The sequence below is a fragment of the Aristolochia californica genome, unplaced genomic scaffold (genome assembly GCF_029961685.1).
Source record: "Aristolochia californica isolate CCGP_79_NKW_82.1479 unplaced genomic scaffold, dmAriCali1.0.hap1 SCAF_4, whole genome shotgun sequence".
NCBI classification, from domain to species: domain Eukaryota; kingdom Viridiplantae; phylum Streptophyta; class Magnoliopsida; order Piperales; family Aristolochiaceae; genus Aristolochia; species Aristolochia californica.
The window spans coordinates 2,572,357-2,595,763 of NW_027182103.1; the positions used below are offsets into that span (position 1 = coordinate 2,572,357).

Genomic DNA, 23,407 nt, shown 5'->3' on the forward strand with positions numbered 1-23,407 from the left:
TACTGAGCAGGAGGGACAATTGATTGAAGTTTTACAAGCACACAGAGAGGCATTGGGGTGGACTCTTGATGCCTTAAAAGGGATTAGCCCCTCATATGCATGCATCGTATTCATTTGGAGGAGGGGACTAAAGCCTCACGTGAGATGCAACGTAGGTTAAATCCCCATATGCTGGAGGTTGTGAGAGAAGAAGTCATCAGGTTGCTTGTGACAGGAATCATTTACCCTATTTCCGATAGCACCTGGGTGAGTCCAATTCAAGTTGTCCCTAAGAAAGGGGGGATAACGATAATGAAAAATGAGAGTGGTGAATTGATTCCCACAAGAACTACCACCAAGTGGCGTGTCTGCATTGACTATAGAAAACTTAATTCCGCCACTCGGAAGGATCACTTCCCACTACCTTTTATTGATCAGGTAGTAGAGCGATTGGTCGGCCACAATTTTTATTACTTCTTAGATGGATACTCCGGCTACAATCAAATTCCCATTGCTCCAGAAGACCAGGAAAAGACCACATTCACGTGTCCGTTTGGCACCTATGCTTACAGACGCATGCCTTTTGGTTTATGCAATGCGCCAGCCACTTTCCAACGATGCATGATGAGTATCTTTTCTGACATAATTGGTGAATTTTTAGAGGTCTTTATGGATGACTTTTCTGTGTTTGGCTCTAGTTTTGATACATGTCTGCACAATCTTTCACTTGTATTGTCCCGTTGCATTAAGTCCAATTTAGTCTTGAATTGGGAAAAATGCCACTTCATGGTGAAAGAAATTATTGTTTTAGGACATGTAGTGTCTGAGCGGGGTGTAGAAGTGGACAAAGCCAAGGTTGACCTAATTGCCAATCTGCCACCACCTACTTCTGTGAAGGGGGTGCGTTCTTTCCTTGGCCGTCCTGGGTTCTATAGGCGTTTCATTAAAGACTTTAGCAAAATTTCTCGTCCTTTGACGAATTTACTTGCTCAAGATGTTGCTTTCGCCTTTGATGATGCCTGTATTCATGCTTTTGAAACACTGAAGAAATGTTTGTCCATTGGACCCATTGTCCAACCCCCTATTTGGTCTTTGCCTTTTGAGTTGATGTGTGATGCCTCTGATTATGCATTGGGGGCTGTTTTAGGGCAAAAGACGGATAAAATGCCCTGTGTCATTCAATATGCGAGCCGAACTCTTCATGATGCTCAATTGAATTACACTACCACTGAGGAGTTGCTAGCTGTTGTGTTTGCCTTGAACAAATTCAGATCATATCTGTTAGGGTCAAAGGTTATAGTGTTCACTGATCATTCTGCTTTGAAGTACTTATTATCCATCAAGGACACTAAACCTCGCTTGATTAGATGGATCTTGCAATTGCAAGAATTTGACCTTGAGATTCGAGATAAGAAGGGTTGTGAGAATGTTGTTGTTGATCATCTATCTAGGATCTGTGTAGTACCTCAGGAAGGATTCCTTCCTTTAAATGATTCCTTCCCTGATGAACAACTTCTCCAAGTATCCCAGTTGCCTTGGTTTGCTGACATAGTCAACTATCTTGTAACTCATAAGATTCCTGATTATTGGAGTAAACAAGATAGGTTGAAATTTTTTTCCCAAGTCAAACATTTTTTTTGGGATGACCCTTATTTGTTCAAGGTGTGTTCTTACCAAATCATTAGGCGTTGTGTACATGAGCATGAGTTTAGAGATGCCCATGAGTTTTGTCAGGTGTGTGATAAATGCCAACGAACTGGTTGTTTGTCTAGGAAGAACATGATGCCTCTTAACCCCATTCTTATTGTTGAATTGTTTGATGTGTGGGGTATTGACTTCATGAGTCCTTTTCCTGTCTCGTTCGGCTATCAATACATCCTTGTTGCTGTTGAATATGTCTCCAAATGGATTGAAGCTATATCATGTAAGACAAACGATCACAAAGTGGTGGTAAAGTTTTTAAAAGAAAATATCTTTAATCGATTTGGTACCCCGAGAGCGATCATCAGTGATGGGGGATCTCATTTTTGTAACATAGCATTTGAGACCTTATTGAAGAAATATTCCATCACTCATCGGGTGTCCACTCCGTACCACCCGCAAACTTGTGGTCAAGTGGAAATCTCTAATAGGGAGATCAAACGGATTTTGGAGAAGTCAGTTCGCTTTGATAGAAAAGATTGGTCCACTCGATTGGACGATGCTTTATGGGCCTATCGAACCGCTTATAAGACTCCTATTGGAATGTCTCCATTTCGCCTAGTGTTTGGCAAAGCATGTCATCTACCTGTTGAGCTTGAGCATAGAGCTTATTGGGCCATTAAGGCTTTAAATTTTGATTTAACTCAAGCGGGTGAGGAGAGAAAGTTGCAATTGAATGAGTTGGAGGAGATACATCATGATGCTTATGAGAATGCCAAACTGTATAAGGAGCGAACAAAGCTTTTACATGATAAATCTATTTTTCGCAAGTCTTTTACTGTTGGGCAGAATGTTTTACTTTATAACTCACGATTGCATTTGTTTCCAGGGAAGCTAAGATCCAGGTGGTCCGGTCCATTTGAAGTTACACAGGTGTTTCCTCATGGCGCTATTGAGATCCGCAATCACGGAGATGGGTCGAGCTTCAAAGTTAACGGTCAGAGGCTCAAACCGTATCTTGAGAATATCCCCACACCGGAGGAAGTGATGGTGATTTTCTTGGAGGAACCTGTCATTTCATCTTGAATGCGTCAGAGTCTTGCTTACGACTATAAACTTAGCACATTGTGGGCAATCCCCATATTTCTATCCCTTTGTACATTACAGTTTTATTTTTATTTTATTTTATTTTTGGTTTATTCATACTCTCTTGCCGGCTGAGAGCATAAATGGTTCTAGTAGTCGATGACCAGACTTTTGGTCCCTAGTTTGAGAGGTCTGTACTCAAACAACCGTTCTGGGATTGACCAGTTCGATCTTGAAGTATTGAATGAAAACCTTATGGTGAGTAACTTAAGGACTTGTGTTCAGCGCGTGATTCCTGCTGCCTTCAGTGGCCAGTCACACGGAGATTTCTTCAAAGTGTGATGTGGGATAGCGGTTTCATCTACGGATGATTACCTACGAGTACAGCTGATACGAGTAAACCTTCTTCGAGGGAGACTATGTATCATTCCTGGGGGTCTTTATTATTCTTTTTTTTTTTTTTTTTTTTTTTTTTTTTTTTTTGTAGTCGTTATAGTGTTTTAACTTTTCCCCATTGAGGACAATGTCAGGTTTAGGTTTGGGGGAGGGGGAAACGACTCTTTTATGTCTTAGCAATAATTTTCTTTTGATTTCTGTTACCGGTTTTCAAATTACTCCTCTTAGTATGTGGTTAACATTAGTAGAGTTAAAATAAGTTGTTCAAATGTCTTTCAAAAATTTTCGTAAATTTGTGTAGAATATGCCTATTAGGAATCTGATATCATTTGTTGTGATTCATGAGAATTCAGTGGGATAACTTACTATTGCATTAGACTTGGAACTTAGTTGCAAAAGAGAACATGTAAATCTAGTGTTGATCTATGTTAGTCTGAATAGTCCTGTATGCCTGTTTGAACTCAATTTTTTTTATACCTCAGTGAAATTCCTTGTTGTAATGTATGAATGCGAAGGGAAATGCTCTTGCTTGCAAAAGACAGATAACTTCAGAAACAGCCTGGGCAAACCCAGGGACATGCACCAGAACAGTCGCTTACTTAAAAATAAGTGCATGTGCAGTGAAGATGAATACAAAATGGTGGTAATACCAAAAGTATGCAGTGAAACAAAAATTACGCTGGTAATAGCAAAAGTGCGTTGGTAATAGCGTAAAATGGTTTTCAATCTGGAAGCAATGAGTATCTTAACTTTGAAGATGAATTTTAATTTGAAAGAAGTTGCAAGTCAAGATTGAAATTGGTATATTTCTTCTGTGAGATTGTCAGACATCAAGCTTACTCTACTATTTTCTCTTAATTGTGATGTGACTAGGATTTTATTGTTATTTGTTGCCTCTTTGTTCTGTTGAAGTAATAGCTTATGGGTCACATTGGTTCAAGTGGAGTAACAATGAGTGTATTTGGATTGATAATAGGCTATATTTTACACAGGTTTTAATATTTCGCAAGATCTCATATGAATTTCAGATATTTTACGATACTAGGTATTAGTCATATGCTAATGAGGAGTAAATTTTCTTCAGTTTTTCTTTTTATATTATTGATTTAGATGAATTTTGTGGGTAAATTCCATGCAAACCCTCACGAGACATAACTCGTCCACTACTGCAGAGTAGGAGTTTAACGGCTTGTTGCATGCGCTAAATGCAATCGTGCTCCCTACGAAAGTGGCATTTTGTTTTCCTAGGCTTAATTTTGGTTCGATTGTTGTTTTGCTAGGGACTAGCAAAGATTTAGGTTTGGGGGTGTGATAGATGCCATATTCTGACATGAGAACTAGGTTAATTATAATAGAATAACCTTTATAATTGTGTTATAGGTGGTTACTTATCGATTTTCAAATAAAATGAGCATTTATTGAATTTGGCATTAATCATTGTCGATATTGCATATTTCTCTCTCCTGAATTATATTTCATTATTTTTTTAGTCTTATTTCTTCCTGAAATACTTTTTATAGATTCAATTATGGAATTTCAGGAGAATTTGGGTGGAGAAAAAGATATTTACCAAAATACCCTCAGTGAAATGGAGAGTATCGAAAAACAGAGGAGCACCGTCGACCGAAACAGGGGAGGATCCGAGAGGAGTTCCCCACCGCCGTTCGCCGGGCCACCGTCGTCCACCGCCGTCCAGCAACCGAGAACAGCCCCGAGGAGAACCCGAGAGAGTCTCCGTCGAGGTGATTTCGACAGTGCTATTTTTTGCTCGCCAGGCCGGGAGGGGATCCGAGAGGGCTTCTCCGGTGCCACTTCTTCTTTCCAACCATCCTCCGGCGTCGGTTACGTATTTCCGACCAGTCCCGGAGCTATTCCGACTCCAACCGAGACTCGAGAGAGCCGGTTGGAGAACGTCAGCTCTGTTTCGTTCTTCGCTGGACGTTACTCCGTCGGCTTCTAACCGTCGTCGCCGTCGTCATCTCTACCTCCGGCCACTCACTATTGCAACCCGACGCCACCAATTTCCGAAAATCGCAGCACCCGTGAGAACGAGTTGCTGCCCGAGCGAGAGGAGGAAGAAGGGGAGTAATTCGTCATTATTGAATTTAATTTTTTATATGGTTTGAACTTAGGTTTTGAATGTTAATTGAATCTGATTTGATAATTAAGGTTTATTTAAGATTTGTTTTCTTGATATTTGATTAAATTAGTTAATTAGGGTAAGATTATAATTGAGGTTAGATTTTGGTATTTTAATCCGATTTCTGTCTTTAACTCTAGGCGCCCGAGAGGGGCTAGACACAAGGATTGAGAATTCGGATTCGTGGTTACATGGCGCTCAAGAGAGTCACGAATCACGGTAAAATCCAAAGTTCTAATTATAAAATACTTCAATCAAACCTAAAAAACTAATTACTAAACATAAAAATATTGCAAGTTGAAAATTCGAGTTTACTTGGCACGTTTACATGGCACGGGTCAGGTTTCTCAAAACCCGAAACGTTAAACTTGATCACCATCCAAGATCCTAAATCACCCTGATAAAATTTTATTTTCAGGTGTAATTTTTTTTTCTCATATTTATAATTAAAAAAATTAAATACACACTTGTGCATATAAGTGCACATTTTTTGACACCTTATCATACAGGCAAGTGTTGTCCCATTCTTGCACAAAGCACCGCAGTTCTTATCACGATCAGCTGAGTGAGAAGGGAGACACGAGACCTCTGTCTTCTCCAGGCGCATCTCTCTACCCTGTTCACTCATTCTTCCTTTCACTGTCACAAATCCTCTGTCAAGTACTCTTTTCTTCCTTTCTAATATTAATAATAAATTTATTGTAGTATGTTGTAAATTAAAAATTTAAACTCTACTCTCTTCCTAATCGCAGGAAAATTATTGGAACTACGTGAATATAAATATAAAATAAATTAAACAAGATTCAAAGAATCGTGCTGCCATGGCAGCTCCGGCAGGTTCTATGAAGCTCTCCATGATGGGTTCTCATGGCGGATTTTTCCATAAAAAAAAATAAAAAATAAACAAGAAGCCCACCTCTTGTTGTATTCGACAAACCAGTAAACCAAGCATTGCAACGACTTTGACAAAAGAAAGAAGAAAAAAAACGATCAGAATCAGAAGTTTATGAACAGAGAAAAGAATATATATCTCCCCTCAAAATAACAAATATGATTTCTGAATTCTAAGCAAATTATGTATCTGTAATCAATCTAAAAACAACAAAAACAGTAATCTTGGGAGCTCTTTCTTTTACTGGGTTTAATATAAATCTGGACTGACTAAAGACTTAGTCAAGGAGAATAAAAAAAAAATAATAACCGGTTAGCCGGAAGGAGTTTCAGACTGCAGTAGCAGTAACAGGAGCTGCTCTAATGCCCCTGTGACCCGACCGACTTCTTGTCCGCGTGGGTGGAAGAGATTGCGTATGGCGACAGGCAAGTCAACCTGCAACGAAGTGCACAACCAGGTCGGTGGTGTCATTGAATGATTCATTCAAACATCTGGTGAACAGACTTTCATAAAAGACAGACCGGTTTGGCCAACCACAGCAAAATTTCTTAGGGCTCCCACCACAACCACCCCCAACTGGTTTTTCCGGTAAAAAGCTTTTATTCTGATTTAAACAGTTGGGTTTGGTAATCAATGATAAAGAAGATTAATGGTTGGAAGCGGTGGGAAGATCTGCAAATCCTACCTAGAGAACTAATGAGCCGATCAGGGCATTAAAATTTTTGTAAGTAGCTTGAAATTTGAGAGATCCTCACAACAATGTCAAGTTTAGGAAGACATCTACTACCTGAAAAAAAAAAAAAAAAAAAAAGACCAGAAATCAACTACAAGAAAAAGAGAAAAACAAGGCAATGTTCATCGTCACTGTAGCAAAGTCTAATGTTTGAAGGGAATTTATGGAGTTCACCAATTACTTTGCTAAAGCGATTCTTTTAATAAAAACGACCAGCAGATTTCTCCTTTGTTTGAGTAAAATTAATTAAAATAATACCCAGAAAAACGTGCTTCAAAGTTCAGTAAAACACATCAGCTAATGCACGGGGAAGGTGAGGATTGCAGTCGGTACCTCTTTTTGCGTTTTTCCAAGAACCTCTGCAGCGAGTGCTTTCTAGCGATCGGCAGGCCTGCACAGTACAAACAAAAAGAGTTAGAATGAAGATCACCAGTCGAGAATGTTTCTAGGAAGCAATGCTGAAAACGTCGCTGTACCTCCACAGTTGAGATCTTCGAGCAGCTGATGTCTTTCGGTGGCGGGAGGAGCCGCGAATCTCGTCTCGCTGAAACTAGTTCTGGCAACTCCCGTCTCGGCAAGCTTCATGATCTTGTCGGCCTGAAAATGTCGATTTACATGGGATTATTATATATCTAAAACTCGTCTTTTCAAAAGCCAAAGTGTATAGATTTTTTTTCCATTGAAGAATGGAGAATCGATCAATACCATATGAGGCGAGACGTCGAAGACGGCAACGGTTCCGTTGTAAAAGATCGTCAGAGGAGCAGTTCCGATGAGATTTTCAGTTACAGGCCTGTTAAATTATATTACGCAGAAAAATAGTGAGTACATAATCTCAGAAGAAAACACAAAAATAAATATATAAAAGAAAAAAATGTTCGACAATTTTCATACCTGTGAGGAAGAGAAACCGACGATGGCAACATCATGTTCCCATGCGACGACTGCATACCCGCAGCCGAATGTCTCGTCGCCGGACCGAAAAACCCATCGTTTTTCGGTGAATAACTGTTGCTTTCTCCCGATTTTCTGTCCAATCTCCCATTAGCGAAAACGTTCCTCAGCACCTGCGGATCAATACGCGCCATTGCGTTCTGAATCCCTGCTCAAAAGAAGAAGAAGAAACTTAATCATCATCAAACATCACACTAACATTCAACGGAGACAATCACAGAGCCAACAACTACTCCCTACCTCTAACATTCCGACCAAGCGGCTTCTCACAGGACTTGACAGATTTCTGCTTCTCCATCCCGAAGAAATCGAGCTCAACCACTGCAGCTCTCGACATCCGTTCTTCTTCTCGTTCTTCTTCCTAATTGACTGTCTTTCCTTTATTCTTCCCCCTTTTTCCACCCAATACAGAGAGAGAGCGTAAACTCTGCGTCCAAGGAGAAATATGGAGATTTAAATGAAGCAGCGGCGGGCTTTTAAGCAGGAGAAGACGAGAAAAACGAAAGACCAAAGGCAAAAGAAAAAAGCGGGGACGACCTAACAGACACTCCGCAAACAGCACGTCTTTCACGGGTTTCGCCTTTTCCTTCCCCGCGAATTGACCCTTTCCACACTCGCTTTCCTGTGTCGTCTTCACTCTTATTTCTGTATTAACTCACAGAAGAACTGTAGCAGAAACATAAAAAAAAAAAAAAACCGTCTTCGTTACTACGTATTTACAGAAGCAGCAGAAAGGAGAAAATTAAAAAAGAAAAAAACACAGGCGTGCATTTACAGAACCGGAAAGAAAAGATTAACACCTCTTCAAGGATTAAAATAATACAGAAAGATAATCTACAGGAAAGGGAGAGAGAGATTAGACATAGTAAAATAAAAATATCAATCCATTTTTTTCACCATAAGATCCGTTGAAATTCGAATTCCAGCGTCCCCCAAATTCCTCACTCCACCTCGCATCCATGATCCAATTCCCTTTAAAAGATCAACTGAAATTCCCATTTTTTTGCTCCACGTTTCCTATTTTCAAGCTAATCGAAGAAAAAGAAAATCTTTCAGGCTTTACTTGAAAATCCAAAATCCAAAATCCAAAATTGAAATTGGATTCCTATTTCTTCACCACGTTTCCCAATTTTCAAACTCCAAAATTACGTCTTTCATCTCCAGTCATCGCAATGGTATTTCGGTAATTGAATAAAGATTCAGTTGGGCGAATCAGGAGACGCCGAAGATATTGCGGGATCGCGGGTGCACGCGAACAAAGTCCAGTGCGGCGCAGTCATTCGTACGCGCGCAAATCGTGCGCGAAAACGGCGACTAACGCCGATTGATTTGAGACAGAAGTGGGAAATATCTTCTAGCCACGTCGGTCACGTGCTCTAATTCTTCGAGCCAGCGGGACCATCCATAGCGTTGATACTTGCTGCTAAAGGAAAGACGTCGGCAAAGGTGGATGGGCCAGATTTGAACACGTAGTTGGCTATAGAAGATTATTAAAATAATGAGAAAAAATGGCACGTGCAGAAAAAGAAAAGCGTGAGGGAAAATACGGAAGCATGCGGGGTGGTTTCCAACAGGCTGGAATGTTGTCCAAGGAGGAAAGTTAACGAAGGGGTGGGGCAGGTCGTTGACAAAAGAACAGCCATGCATTGTTTTTTGTTATTTTCAATAAATATTTCGTATGGGTCAGTATCCATTATTTCAAACACTTAACTCAAGATCAGAACAATACTCTCACTTTTATACACAAATTGTTGTTTTTATTAACTTAACGGAAATAAAGATCAAAATAATGTTCAAAATTCAGGAGGAGATTACGATTTTATTTTTAAATAAATTTTAATTAGAGAGAAATGAGATAATTTGACTCGATTCTTTTTTTTTTTTGGAATCAATCTCGTGGCTTCATCGTTTGAATAATTGTGCAGCAGTCAAGTACTGCTTCTCCTAGGTGTAATTCCATCAACTCCACGGTTTCCAAATTCCAACCCTCGTGCCTCACCGTCGTCTTCCTTTTCCCCGTTTCTTTAATAAGGAAGTCCTTTTCTTCCCTTCCCGAACGCAGCTCCCCGTCTTCCCCGAAACTTCCCCGTCCGATCTCATCACTGTTCTCGTGAAAGCATCTGTCCTCGATGTCGACAATTAAAAAAGAAGGGCCGTTCTTGCCTATCTCCCGCAATCTCCCGCGTCAGCACTCGTGATTACCCACGCAACTGAATTTCCGATTTCCTGTGAAATATCACGGAAGCCATTAATGCCGACCATTCCCCTCATGGAGAATGTCGACTACGTTCGTCTGGACGCGTCCGTCATTTGGTCCTTTGCTCTTTGGTTTCTTGCTCAATTTTATTTTTACCATTAAATTTAAATTTAACCACTTAAAATTGATTTGTTCTTTATCTTACTTTTATTTATTATCCTTTATTTATTTATTTATTTATTTAGTAATAAATGAAGCCAAGTAAACGATATTATTGTAAATAGAATATTTTTAAAATAATAAATAATTAAATAAAAATCCATTTCCATGTTGAATTGTTAAATCATAGTATGAACTATAATACATATGCAGCTATCACATTTAAGTTATGTGACTCAACATTGTCCCATGTGTCCCATGCATTATTTAAATGTATTATTAATAATTAAATCAATGTTTTAATTTTTTGGACCATTTATGCCTAGTGGGAAGCTTTTCCATATCCCTTCAATTGAGTTCAAATTGAATTCCAATTGGATGCCATGTGGTTCAAATTTGTTGATTAAGTGTCACATGGTGACTGAATTTTTGTCGGTGAATGAACCAAAGGGGAGATATTAATGCCCCTATTTTTATTTATTAAATATTTATATTATAAATTATTTATGCAATTAATTAAAGTTATAATAATGTACCTTAAATTGAAAATTCTCGTGGAGTCCGTCTATCCATCGATTGTTCATAGGCTTCGAACAAAAATTCACTGGTAGATGATCCCAGTTCATTCTACACTTGGATAAAAGAAAAAAAAATTATTCAACGTTACTCCATTCTAATAACCAATGAGGTCTTGATCATAAAGTCCATTTTTTTTATACATAAATCATATTTATATACCCACAGGGTTTGCTTTTAGTCAATTATTGTGGTTACATTTGCATCATAGACTGAGCTATGGAGTGGGGGCATTAACATAGACATTCTTAAACAAGATATTGACTAGACAATCATCCATGTGTTTGTTGTTGATAACATTTTTATCAGGTCATCATACAAGCAAATATACATAATAACTTACAACTAAATATACCATGTTGAAGAGTAGATATGGAAGAGTCATACATGACTCTCACAACAAGAAGTCTTACAGAACCAAAATTATTATGGTGGAGTCTTACATGAATCTCATAAGAGGAGGTCTCATAGAAGAGTATCGGTTAAAAGTGTTTTATTTATGTTAATCTTCTATTTATATTTAGTTGTTTAATTATTTTAGGACTTATCTTTAAGTATTTTACATTGGGTGTAACTAGGACAAAGGTAGTTCAAGTATTGTACTAGTTTTCTCTATTATAAATAGAGACTCATGTACTCAAATTGCAATAAGTTAGTAAAGTTTAGGTATCATAGCGGATTCAGTGAGGTTGACTCCATCAACCCTCAAAGATACTGTGATCTTTTTTTTTATCTATCGTCTCTAAAAGTTTAGGTTTGTATTCTATCTTTTTTCTTTCTTTCCTGTCCTAGTACCCATTGGTTTATTGGTAGTCATACTTCCATACTTAATGTTTCGTATTCAAATTCTATATTGATGGCAAGATCTTCGAGTCTACTGTCTAACTCAAAAAGAACTTTGGCAATATAAGTTTTCTACAAAGAGAAATCGGTCTTTTAAACAACAAAGGTCAGACTGCAAGAGAGATTCGAGCAATAGCATAAAACTTCAAATTTTGAGGCATTTCATACCATCAAGAATGAGACTTTATATGAATATATACATCAAAATAAATATCTTTAAGTTTATTTTCTTACCTATCCATCCAATTTTCTATTTGAGTTTTCTAGAGGGAGATATCAATTTCTCAAGGGTCAATGGTCATATTGGCCAAAGAAAAAAGAGTATCCAGTTCAGTCAGATTAAATAGTCCAAAATCTATCAACTTATTTATCTCAAAAGAATTATATTTTATGAAAAAAAGTTATACGTAGATTAAAAGTATCGAAGTTTAGTTTCAAAAGGAAAAAATTTCTGCTGAAAATCTATTTTTTCCCTATTTTTTCTCCTATTATCTCTTCCTGACGTGAATAAAGTTTCATTTTCTCCAAAAATATGAGTTTTTTAGCCAAATTAATTTATCTTCTAATCAAAGAGTTTTTGTCAAACATAATCACTCCCTCATGTACTCCATTCAAGTTACGTAATATCTTGCTTCAATATTATTTTCAAGTTTTGCGTTTTTTATTACTTGGTTGTGTATTTTCTGCATAATTAACTCTGAAAAATTGTGATCACCCCAAAAAAAGATACTTGTCAAGTTTATTAAGGTCTATGTTATAGTCTCCCCTAATTTTTTTTTTTTAAAAAAAGAGGACTTTGGAAGTATGAGTGTTACATAGTTGTCTACTTCAGGTAAAGTTGTTTTCCTCTAGTATTTATTTTGTTTATCATCTTGTGTTTTTATCATTTCAGAGCAATGCCTATACCTACTACCTTAAATTATAGGAGTGTACCCAACATCCAGTTTGAGTAAGTCTTTTGTTATCCAATGAGTAGTCTTTTTGTTAAGCCTTAAAGTTGGCCCGTTTTTTCTCCTTTAAAATTCAAAGGAGTGTGTTTTAGTCTCTGACTATTTTGACTGGTGTGTAGAGCTTTGTCGTACGACTAGAAGTGATTTTCTTCTCTCACATTGTATTTTGTCCAAGTTGGGTCTATATGTCATTTTATCCCCAATTTGAGGGGGAGAAGTAAAAGAAGAGGTATATGAAAGAGAAATTTTGTTCCACATTTTGTGGTAATTTTTATGTGACCAAAATATTCAAGAAAGTGGGAGGACAAAAGATGAAGTTTTTGCATCTATGAAGAATTTTTTTTAGCAAAAGAAAAATGAAGATAAAATTTTTTTTCCATTTGCAAGCTGAAGTTATAAACTCCAGTTTGAGGGGGAGTATTGAAGAGAAGGTATGGAAGAGTCTCACATAACTCTCACAACAAGAAATGTTACAGAACCAAAATTATTATGGTAGAGTCTTACAAAAGTCTCACAGGAGGATGTCTCACAGAAGAGTCTCAATTAAATGTGTTTTAGTTATGTTAGTCTTCTATTTATGTTAAGTTGTTTAATTATTATAAGACTTATCTTTAAGTATTTTAATTTGGGTGTAACTAAGACAAGAGTAGTTTAATTATAATTGGATTTTACTTGTTTCCTCTATTATAAATAGAGGTTTATGTACTCAAATTACAACAAGTTAGTGAAGTTTTTTTCTTTTTCAAAAATTTAACAATCCACTTCCAAGTTGCGTACAAATGGGAGTTAATTCACTATCCTACAAACACTTAAAATAAATTATTGCTAAGGTTAATTATAATGGTGCCCACATATAGACTTATACTACTCAAATTGACTACAACAACTAACTTATGAAAGCTCACACACATACAAGAATAACTACTAACTAGTTTATCCAACCTAAACCCACAAATAGATTTTCAACATTTAGCTAGGTTACACAAACCCAGACCCATACAGGGATTTGTAGCAACAACTCATTAGGCACACCAGGGACTTTTCAATATCACCTACCTATGCAAGGACTTGTGACTTACAACAACAACAAACAATGCTTCCTAGCCCTTTTTCTCTTCGGTCACATAGGAATCTCTCAATCAAATGAGTTGAAGACGATCTTGTCTTGCGAAAATTAGACCTAACGATATAGAGGTTACTTACAATTCAGCCCTCAATTGGTTTCCAAACAAGAGTACATAAGCATTTGGATTTTGAAAAATAGATCCCGTTGATATGAATGAAATAAGACCACTCAGTTCAATTGAGCTGTCCGACCTGTGTTCGATAGCAAGGTAGATTTACCTTTTAAAAATTACAAAGTTACAATGGGGATGAAGGGGTTTAATTTTGTATTTTTAGGCGCGAGAGTATGTTTTTTATTGAGATTGAGATTTGAGACGGGCGGAGAGGCTTCATAGAGATTAATTTCCACATTTTTTCAGGGGGTAAGATTAATTAACACCGGATCAAGCTCCCCCGGTCACCGTCTTCGCCCAGACAATCAGCCGTCGCCCACGCAGGGAACTCTCTCTGCTGCATTTCTCTCCTTTATTCGCTCGTTGGTCTCCTCTTTCAGGTACTCTCTCTCTCTCTCTCTCTCTCTCCGTAGAGACTTGCAATTCAGCTCGCTTGTTGATCTCTATTCTGGAAGCCTTTCCAGCAGAATGTGGCAGCCACACTGTGGAATTATTTGTCTCGGAAGTTATTGTTGCAGCCATTGGGTTGTTTAGGAAAAGCTTTGATTACGTCAATCATTGCTAGGTGACTACCACTACCGTCTCCACCCAGAACTAGGGCAGGCTCCATAGTCACCTCTGACGTTTTTGGTTTAGTGCTTCTTCTAAGAGGTCCTCTCCTTGTGCGTGACCTTCTTCTACAATTATGACACTTTCAAACATTAGTATGTAGAAGAGATTGATTTTGCTTTTGTTTAATAAGTCACGTTATGTATTAATTTTGTTTGAAACAGCCATTGAAATTACCTTCATTTAACTCTGTATTTAGATTTGGCTTTCAAATTTGTAGCTATTTGGTTTTGTGTACTAATGTGGGCGTGGAATGTTTTTGTTTGCAAACTAGTGCTGTTGTTTTGTCTTTAATTTTAGATCTGTATTTTAATTCAATTAACTAATTTCCTCTTCGTTTATCATGATAGGGTTCTAAAGGTTGTGATTGATGATAAAATTGTGCCAGGAAGTTTTTCTAGTCATTTGTTCCTCTTTTTAATCCAGATAAAAAAAAGTTTGTTTTCTTTATTTTGAAAATCGTTATATTTTTTTATTCTAGTTTTTTTATCGGTAACGTGGTTGTTAGACGTTGTCCAAATTCATCCTCCTCAAGTTGCCATTTATGACTACGTGAAACTGACGGTTGGTATGGAAGTAAGACTTCCTTATACAAGGCGTTGCAGGTTTAAGGTCTTTCAGGAGAAAAATGAATTAAATGTTTTGCCTCTCTGTTTCTCATTTTCTTGGTTTTCTACTGTTAACTAGGAAATGGTGAAAATAGAAAAAGGCAAAGCAAATTGTGAGGAATTCCCTCCCTCCGTGAAGATGCTAAAAAATAACTCTATTTGGAGCTTAGTTGCATATGAAAAGAAGCTCAATCTTTTGATCAAATCTATTGAAATTGTGAATCATTTATTTATCGCTATTAAAGTATCAAAAGCTCACTACTGTAGTGATAGGAGTTGAATTGTGTTGCGAGTAATCTGGCATTTTGATTTGGCGATAAAGATATGAAAGTGTGGTACTCCAAATTTATGGTGGCACGTTTCTCAATTTTTTTGGTTTTTACCCTCTTCTAGCCTTCCCCCTACTTCTGAATAATTTATTTTTACCTTTTTACCTTTACTAGCTGCAGTTATTACTTGATTAATTCCTAACTCACTTATCTTGAATGGATGTAATCTTTTGGATTGATATTACTTTCTCAGTTCTATGGTGCATGGGTCCTTTGTTGGTTCACATGTTTGTTATAACTGCCATACTTGCTGTAAAGACACATCAATTAAATTCTTGACTTGGACGGCATTTTGGTAAGTTACATGCCTGTAACAAAAAAATAAATAAAATTCACGTTAGCTCTTTTTTGGTGTGTTTGTCATTGCCCATATGAATTAAAGAGGTGCGATGCTTTTTTTGTTATAGAGTGATTTTATAAATTCCACAAAATGAGAAACAATCATTTACCAATTCTGGTTTGATCTTTGGTCATTTTTTTTTGCCTATGATAATTTGAGATACCACCTCAACAACTAATTTGAAATCCCTTCTTCTTTTTAATTCTCTCAAAATTGGTACAGACATTATATTTTTCTTAGTTCAATTGCTAGTTTTTTTTTTTGTGCAACGAAATAAAGCTATATGGCTTCTCCTAACTTCGGGTGTTCATTTTGGTACTCAATTGAGCCCAACTAAAAAAAACTAAAACAAGGTTCCAGAGCAGGTATAATAGGCCTTACGATGAGCCTCCACCAGAAAATTATTCATGTGTAGGAGCCATAAGGAGGGCCCACATGTGACGAAGAGTGTTGAGTCTAAATCTTTTCATTTAACAAAAGGTGGAATATTTATTCTTAATTTTTACAAAGAGGGAGCAAGGAACCTCTTCTCCCTGATGTAGTGCTCCTCTCTCTCTCTCTCTCTCTCTCTCTTTCTCTCTCGCTTACCCCTGAGGTTATTCTCAGCTTTTGTGAACTTAACTTCTCCTTGGAGAATCCATTTGGCAATCTTTCAGGTATTGTTTAACCTGTCAATCGGATCGAGTTCCTCATGATAAAAAAGGACAGATGTAGCAAATATTTGGCTTCGTATTTTTATCAAAGTATAGCACATATGTGGCTTTGTAGTTTGATTGGTCTCTCTCTCTCTTTCTCTCTCGAATTTATGGATTTTTTTTTTTTTTATTCTCTTTAACGTTACGATTCTTTTTGTGCGATGTGTTATTTTCTTGGATAAAGCCCCAATTTTATGCAAAAAAAGAAATGTACTGTTACTAATCTGCTTCTATTATGAATATATTAGTCTGATCGATTACTTTCATGAGTCAATTATTATGTGCTATTGGTGTATTAGGAATGATAATTTTACTTGGTGCATTTCTGTTGAGGTGGTTCATTGAATAATTGTGCCTTTTTGAATTTGCTGATTCCGTTCTAACTTAATTCAATATTGTATGTGATTTTATCTGAGCTTTTCTCCTATCAATTGTGTTATCTGGTGTATTTGCAGGAATGATACATTTTAGTAATTTGACTAATGTGATTTTTTAAATAATTAAAGTTTCTGTTGATCTTCTCTAAATTAGAGAGAAGAAGGATTGCCATTGTAATGCCAGAGTCAACAAAAGCGTCATAGCAATCAAGAGAGGAATGGTTTAACCCTTCCATTTTCTGTAACATGGTGGTACAACAGTTAATCACCAAACTGATTTTCCTCTGTGTGGATCAACTTGTTATATTGTTGGATTCATCAACAATTACCTTTGGCAGATTCTTCTCTGCCTTCAAAATGTGGATGTAAATATTTTGTTTCATTAATTTATATTGACAATTTTTTTCTGTTATTAATAAAATGACATGATTTGTTTCAGCGGTTTGTTGATTCTGGCTGAACAGGTTGTATCCTGGTCATCAGATTGATAGCTGGTCCAGTTCTTCTAATATTGGTACAATTAGATTGGCTCTGGAAGTTGTTTGGCGGAGAAAAAGTAGGCAGCTACACCAATATCATTGAAAATCAAATATTTCTTCTGCCTCTCCTTACTGTGAGCTGGTGAGGTTGAGAGATGAACCTTCTCAACATTAACAAGAGCAGATGGAAGAAGAAAAACCTCAGAATCCCTTCTGTATCCTCTGTCTCTCTTATCTTCCTGTTATCCATCCTATTTTTTTACTTTTCCTACACCATATTCGTGAAATTTTTGTTGCCCGTTTCAAGGAAACCCATCAATCCCTTTCCTCAATGCATCCCGCATAAAACTTTGAACCCCTTTATTCGATCAGAAAAGTTTCTCTGGTTTTCTCCTCATAGTGGTTTCAGCAATCAGCTCTCAGAACTCAAGAATGGAATCTTAGTTGCTGCCATACTGAACCGAACACTAATCATCCCCCCTATTTTAGATCACCATGCTGTTGCTTTGGGAAGTTGTCCTAAATTTAGGGTTTCAACCCCCACTGAGCTTCGGATGTCTGTCTGGGATCATATTCATCAGCTTGTTCAAACTCATCGGTGAGTCTTTTTTTCTTTCTTGTTTTTTCTTCTATTTTTTTATATTTCAAGGAAAATTTATTTTATTTATGGATTGTGGATGTGGGCTCGATTGCCACATGGGAGTGTTTCTAGTGTGAAGTCTTGGTTTCAAGTCTCACCTGAGGAAAGGTGTGGACTGTATGTATAATCAAAACTAAAAAAATCATTTTATTCGAGTATACTGTTTTTTAGGGTTTTGACGCTTCTGCTTGAAGCTTACACAATGAAAACCTCATCTTCTTGAAATTTGCACAATTGAACAATTCCAGCCAGTGATGCCTACTTAAAGTTAATGATAGAGGATTGCTCTTTCATATTTGACATTTGATTTCTTCTTATACATTTTTCAAAAGTTCTCGCATATACAATCTTTTCCTGGTTTTCAGTTATAGGAGCAATGCCAATTTCAGGAAATGGTTTTAGGAACTATGCTAGCCTCATATCATTTACCTACTTCTGATTGAGGAACATGTACACTTTATTTGGAGCTTCCTTAACCATGAATGATTTGTTCCAAAATTTCTTTTACAGATATGTATCAATGGCAGATGTTGTGGATGTCTCTTCTGTGGTGTCTCTTTCAATGGTCAAGACAGTCGATTTCAGGGTTTTTGCTTCCTTATGGTGTGACTTAAACATGGAGGGTGCCTGTTATGGAAAGTTATGCTGTGCCACATTAGGAAGGTCTGGAGTTTCCTCTGGAAATTTTGATCAATGTCGGTCCTTATTGACTGGTATGGAAGGTAATGTTATCCAGTGCATGTATGCTGTAGAAGAAGATTGTAGGACCACTGTGTGGACTTACCAACAAGATAATGATGAAGAATTAGATTCTTTCCAACCTGATGAAGAACTAAAGAAAAAGAAGAAAATTTCTCATGTCAGGAGACGAAGGGATCTTTATAGGGCCTTTGGACCTGGGTCTGATGCTGAACTAGCAACAGTACTGTCATTTGGAAGCCTCTTTACTGCTCCTTACAAAGGTTCTGAGCTATATATCGACATACATGAGGCTCCTAGAGATTCTCAGATACAATCGCTGCTCAAGAAAATTGAATTTCTTCCATTTGTACCTGAAATAATGAGTGCAGGACAAGGTTTTTCAAAGAATAGGATTAAGGCACCTTTTCTTTGTAGTCAACTTAGATTACTAGATGGACAATTCAAGAACCACTGGAAGGCTACTTTCTTGACATTAAAGCAAAAAGTAGATTCATTGGTTGAGGAAGATAGTCATAACCCTGTCCATATTTTTGTCATGACTGATCTTCCTAAAGCTAATTGGACAGACACGTACTTGAGTGAACTGGCAAGATCTGATTTGTATAAGCTTTATATATTGCAAGGACATGATGATTTGGTTGTTGAGACTGCTCGGAGACTGATGGCGGCAGAACATGGTCTTAGGTCTGGTTTTCTTCCAAGAATTCATGATAATGTGCATGGCAGACAAAATTGCCCCAATGCGTTCTTACCAGATGTTCTTCTTTATATAGAACAAGCAATATGCAGTTGTGCTTCTCTAGGATTTGTAGGGACTGCTGGATCGACTATTGCTGAGAGCATAGAGCTCATGAGAAGAAATAATGTTTGCTTTACACCAAGCTAGTAAAACTTCCAACTACACTTTCGTATCCAGTGCATCGACCACATCTTTGGTTCTTCATTTTGATTTCAATATCTTTCTGGATTAACAGTGACTGTTAGATGTTGATCTGGAGCACCGGTCATGGTCATCAATTCAAATGATAGAAAAGGACTCATATGTTGAATAGGTTCCTCAATGGCATGATGTGACAATGAGGAAATTAGTCTCTGGTTATACATTCTTGAGGTTTTCTTTATGTGGGGCAGCCATTGGTAATATCAGTTTCCAGTTTTGAAGGAGAACTTAGTTTTGCAGTGGAAGCACAGACTAGTCCACGGCCAGTTTTCTCTCATATCTGACAAACCATTGTCAATAATGAGAACTCACTTGGAGATTGCAAATGGCAGAATTATTGAAGCTACTGGGCTACTGTTGTTGCGAAGAAGAGTGGCTTTCCTGTCCTTGATTAATTTTTTGGTTTGGTGGAATTTGTCCTACAAGGTGTTATGAATGTCATATCCCGTATGTAAATATTATGGAATCTTTTAAATATTCTAAGTACATTTACTCTACCTAATGCAGTATCTATTTGCCCAAATCAGTATCTTCGTTCTAATTAAAAACTAAATAGCAAAGTGGGGTGGTGGCGCAGTTGGCTAGCGCGTAGGTCTCATAGCTAAAGAGGAATCCTGAGGTCGAGAGTTCGAGCCTCTCTCACCCCAAGTTACTTTTTGGCACTCGATGAGGACCGGGTTGTTCGCAAGGGAGAACCCCGCCCCAGAGCTGTGGGTCCCTCAAGTGATTAGTTAATTTTTTTTTTTAAAATTAATTTTAAATATACGTTAAAAATTTAAAACTAATAAGGTAGTCAAAAGTTGATTAGTACTTTTATCATATTATAAGGTTTTCATATGCATTATTTTGAAAATCTAGGATTAGAGTTAGGGCTTAGGTGGGCCCTTCATTTGACTAATTTTGCATGTTTTTTATTTTAATTGATTATTTTATTTTATTTTATTAGTGGGGTTTTTCTGCAACCAAGCTAGAGACGGCGAAGGCCGGTGAAGGTAGAGCATCAGTTCAATATGTAGCCTGCTCTCACTGGTCTGCACTCCTCTCCGCCTATCCCCTCAGAAAACCCTACCTTGCCTCTCCTTTCTTTTGTTTCGATGTCGGAAGTCAAGGAAGAAAACCCTGAGGACGCTCATGTCAACCCAAAGCGGAAGACTGATCCCGAATCCCTAACTCCCGACCCCAAGAAGCACAAACCAGAATACCTTAATGCTGACCTGAGGAAATCGGTCGATGAACCTAACGAGGTAAAAGAAGAAGAAGAAGAAAGGAAAATCGCTTCTAATGGGAAATCTGCCGTTGATAAGGGGAAAGCCGTGGTATTAGAGGACAAAGGAAAAGGGAAATTGCCAGTTAGGGATGCCGATAGCAGTAGCAGCAGCGATGGTGTTGAAGATTTAGAGGAAGATGGAGAAGATAACGAGGTTTTGGATGATCCGCTTGCCGAAGTTGATTTATCCAACATTCTTCCTTCGCGGACTCGTAGGCGGGTTGCGGACCCAGGAGCTTATCTTGTGAATGATTTGGATGATGATGATGATGACGACGACGACGAGGATGATGAGGTGGAGGATGAGGAGGATAGTGGTCCGGATGATTCTGACTAGTGGATTAAACCCTGTTTGAGAAGAAGGTATGGGAACCAACATATTCTGAACATAAATTAATTTGGTTGAAAATTCACGAGATTCAGGGAGATATGCTCTTTTCAGTACAATGTAGTATGATTGCAAATAAAAATATCTGATTCTCAAGCTGTATGTATATTTTCTTTCAACTTTCTTTAGCGGCTACAATTATTTTAGATATTGAACTCAGTAATTTTGGAGCATTCCTGTTATGCTCTTGTATTTAGTGGGTAATAGATGTACACACTTCTTCCTTGACGGCTTCTTCTCTTTTCTTGACTGGGAGTCCGTAGCCCAATAAATTTCCTGACGTTGAATAGGTTTTATCTTCTGCTTCTCACCTATTGTGTCGTTGTTGTCATAGAAGAATGACTTATCAGTTGGCGAAATTGTAAACCTCAGTTTCATGGAACAGCAACCCCGATGTGGCTTAGTTTCTACTTAGTTTGCCCTCTGAGTTGTATATAGTTTTGTGTCTGCTCTGATTTGCTGTCTTTTTTATTCCTGAATTGTCTACGTCTTAGTTAATTTATTTGACCATTCATTAGTTCACCTCCAACCACTGGGTACAGTATGACTTATGTAGAGAGGAATAGAAGAAGACAGTCTTTTATTAAGCCAGTCTCAAAATTTTATCACTTGCTCAACCATTGCAAATACCTATTTATTTTATAGTTACTCTTGTAGCAAACATGAAGAGTCACTGATAAAAATATAACTGACTCTACTCAAGTTCCTGGAAGTTTAGATTTAGTTTGTGAAAATTTAGAGACCTTTCATGATGAGAAGGCTCTTCCTTAGCTTTAAGTTTCAGGCTTTTATTTAGAGAAAATTATATGCTGTTCCAACTTTGAACCAAGAAGGAAAATTGTCTAAGCGATGATTTAGGAGTTGTGCTTATGGGCTTTTGTCAATTTTTTTTATTAGGTGGTGATGTCGGAGATTTGGAAGATGTTCTAAAACAAGTTTGGTGGTATTTTCGGCTTAAATAGGCCAAAGCAGTGGAAATAAAATGATAAACAACTGTTGCTAGTTACTAAGAGGAGATTATCTTGTTTTACCTGGAAACTGGGGATTACGTGACTCACTTGTATATCCAGAAACATTCTCCTGTCCATGATGCTATGTTTCATTTTCCCCAATTGGTTCTGATAAACTAATCTTTAGTTTCAAAATGACTAATCTCACTAACGCGGTAGGCTTCATTGATAGACAGAGCTATAATTATTTCAGAGACATAGGAGATGTAATAAGGGAGCAAAGGGCTGATTTTGAGGAGCTTCTGTGTGCTAGATTCTAACATTGAACTACTTGAGAGCATGGGATGATTGGAGAGGAAAGGGATGTCGTTTGTCAATAGCAATAATGGTTTCATTAAGCGAGGTAGTTTCTGTAATTTGACAACATACGGTTAGTGTAGATAAGAGTAATTGGTTGTCTTTTGTCATTGAAGTCCCACCTTCTGCTAACAAGATATGGTTACTGTAGATAGAGGCTGTTTGTTCCCCTTCTAGTTTTCCACCCAATGATAGTAGTGCCCTTTGGGATTTAGTTTACACTGAAAGATGGGCATGTGAAAGCTTTATCTGGAGAGGTGGTTGGATGGTGTTGGAACCAACAAGTCAGCCATGACTCTGGAAGATCTTGCTTGGTTTTATTAGAGATTTTCTAAGAGGGAACTAAGCTAACAGTACCCATTTGGAAGATAAAAGTGGCTGGCATCTGGTGGGACTGATGAAGATACAATTAAGCTTCAAAAGGTTTTAAGATGAAGAACGTTTAATTGCTCTTGTTTGTGCAATGGTTGAAATTTGGAACTTTTTAGATTCTGAACTTTGTGAAGTGCTTGGACATCTCTGCCTTCTTAGAGTAGTCTCTCAACCCTCTGTTACTACAGGGAAGGGATTTTGTGGAAATATCAACTAATTGGTTATTTTTTACTATAAATTCCATTTTAATGCTTTACAGTTAATAAATGAAATAACTTATTTTCTTCCATATATATATATATATACTACTGCATAATCAAATTATGAGGAAAATAAAGCTTGGATTCATCTCTTGTGGTTTTCTGACAGGTATTCGTTCTCTTCAACAAGATAAGACTAGTTGCTTCGCACTTGTTGTTATCGCTTACAAATTACTCGTAAAAAACTGTGGATTAAGCTGGTTTTTCAATTGTTTGTAATGTGATTGGACATATGAGAGCAGGATTTGGATGCAGAACACAACCCAAAAGCTACCTCTACGTACACTGCCCAGTTCAGTAGATAGAAAGC

At 37.4% G+C, this 23,407-nt stretch overlaps 3 protein-coding genes and 1 non-coding gene across 7 annotated transcripts; 3 read left to right on the forward strand and 1 right to left on the reverse strand.

The window, feature by feature from the left end:
* Nucleotides 1–6,286: 6,286 nt before the first annotated feature.
* LOC137964045 (protein TIFY 9-like) lies at nt 6,287–8,245 on the reverse strand. Its single transcript, XM_068811308.1, has 6 exons — nt 8,062–8,245; nt 7,762–7,969; nt 7,573–7,660; nt 7,344–7,464; nt 7,201–7,258; nt 6,287–6,569 (listed from the first exon to the last, which is right to left on the reverse strand). The coding sequence occupies exons 1-6, from the start codon at nt 8,156–8,158 to the stop codon at nt 6,494–6,496; spliced, it is 648 nt and encodes a 215-aa protein (XP_068667409.1). The 5' UTR covers nt 8,159–8,245; the 3' UTR covers nt 6,287–6,493.
* Nucleotides 8,246–13,809: 5,564 nt separating this feature from the next.
* On the forward strand, nt 13,810–20,012 carry LOC137963736 (O-fucosyltransferase 30-like). Of its 3 annotated transcripts, XM_068810916.1 has the most exons (4): nt 13,810–13,880; nt 14,031–14,164; nt 17,182–17,819; nt 18,372–20,012. In XM_068810916.1, the coding sequence occupies exons 3-4, from the start codon at nt 17,377–17,379 to the stop codon at nt 19,447–19,449; spliced, it is 1,521 nt and encodes a 506-aa protein (XP_068667017.1). In that variant the 5' UTR covers nt 13,810–13,880; nt 14,031–14,164; nt 17,182–17,376; the 3' UTR covers nt 19,450–20,012. The 3 variants fall into 3 exon arrangements, with proteins under 3 accessions (XP_068667017.1, XP_068667016.1, XP_068667018.1); XM_068810915.1 differs by lacking the exon at nt 13,810–13,880 and having other exon boundaries at nt 13,968–14,164; XM_068810917.1 differs by lacking the exon at nt 13,810–13,880 and having other exon boundaries at nt 13,968–14,164; nt 17,207–17,819.
* A 53-nt stretch (nt 20,013–20,065) lies between these two features.
* On the forward strand, nt 20,066–20,150 carry TRNAM-CAU (transfer RNA methionine (anticodon CAU)). The gene is given in 2 exon segments: nt 20,066–20,103; nt 20,115–20,150. It is a non-coding gene; the product is annotated as a tRNA-Met (tRNA).
* A 334-nt stretch (nt 20,151–20,484) lies between these two features.
* LOC137963833 (histone H2A.Z-specific chaperone CHZ1-like) lies at nt 20,485–23,359 on the forward strand. 2 transcript variants are annotated; one of them, XM_068811044.1, is made up of 2 exons: nt 20,485–21,133; nt 23,207–23,359. In XM_068811044.1, exon 1 carries the CDS (start codon nt 20,598–20,600, stop codon nt 21,105–21,107), a length of 510 nt encoding a protein of 169 aa, XP_068667145.1. In that variant the 5' UTR covers nt 20,485–20,597; the 3' UTR covers nt 21,108–21,133; nt 23,207–23,359. The 2 variants fall into 2 exon arrangements, with proteins under 2 accessions (XP_068667145.1, XP_068667146.1); XM_068811045.1 differs by lacking the exon at nt 23,207–23,359 and adding an exon at nt 22,056–22,268.
* Nucleotides 23,360–23,407: the final 48 nt, after the last annotated feature.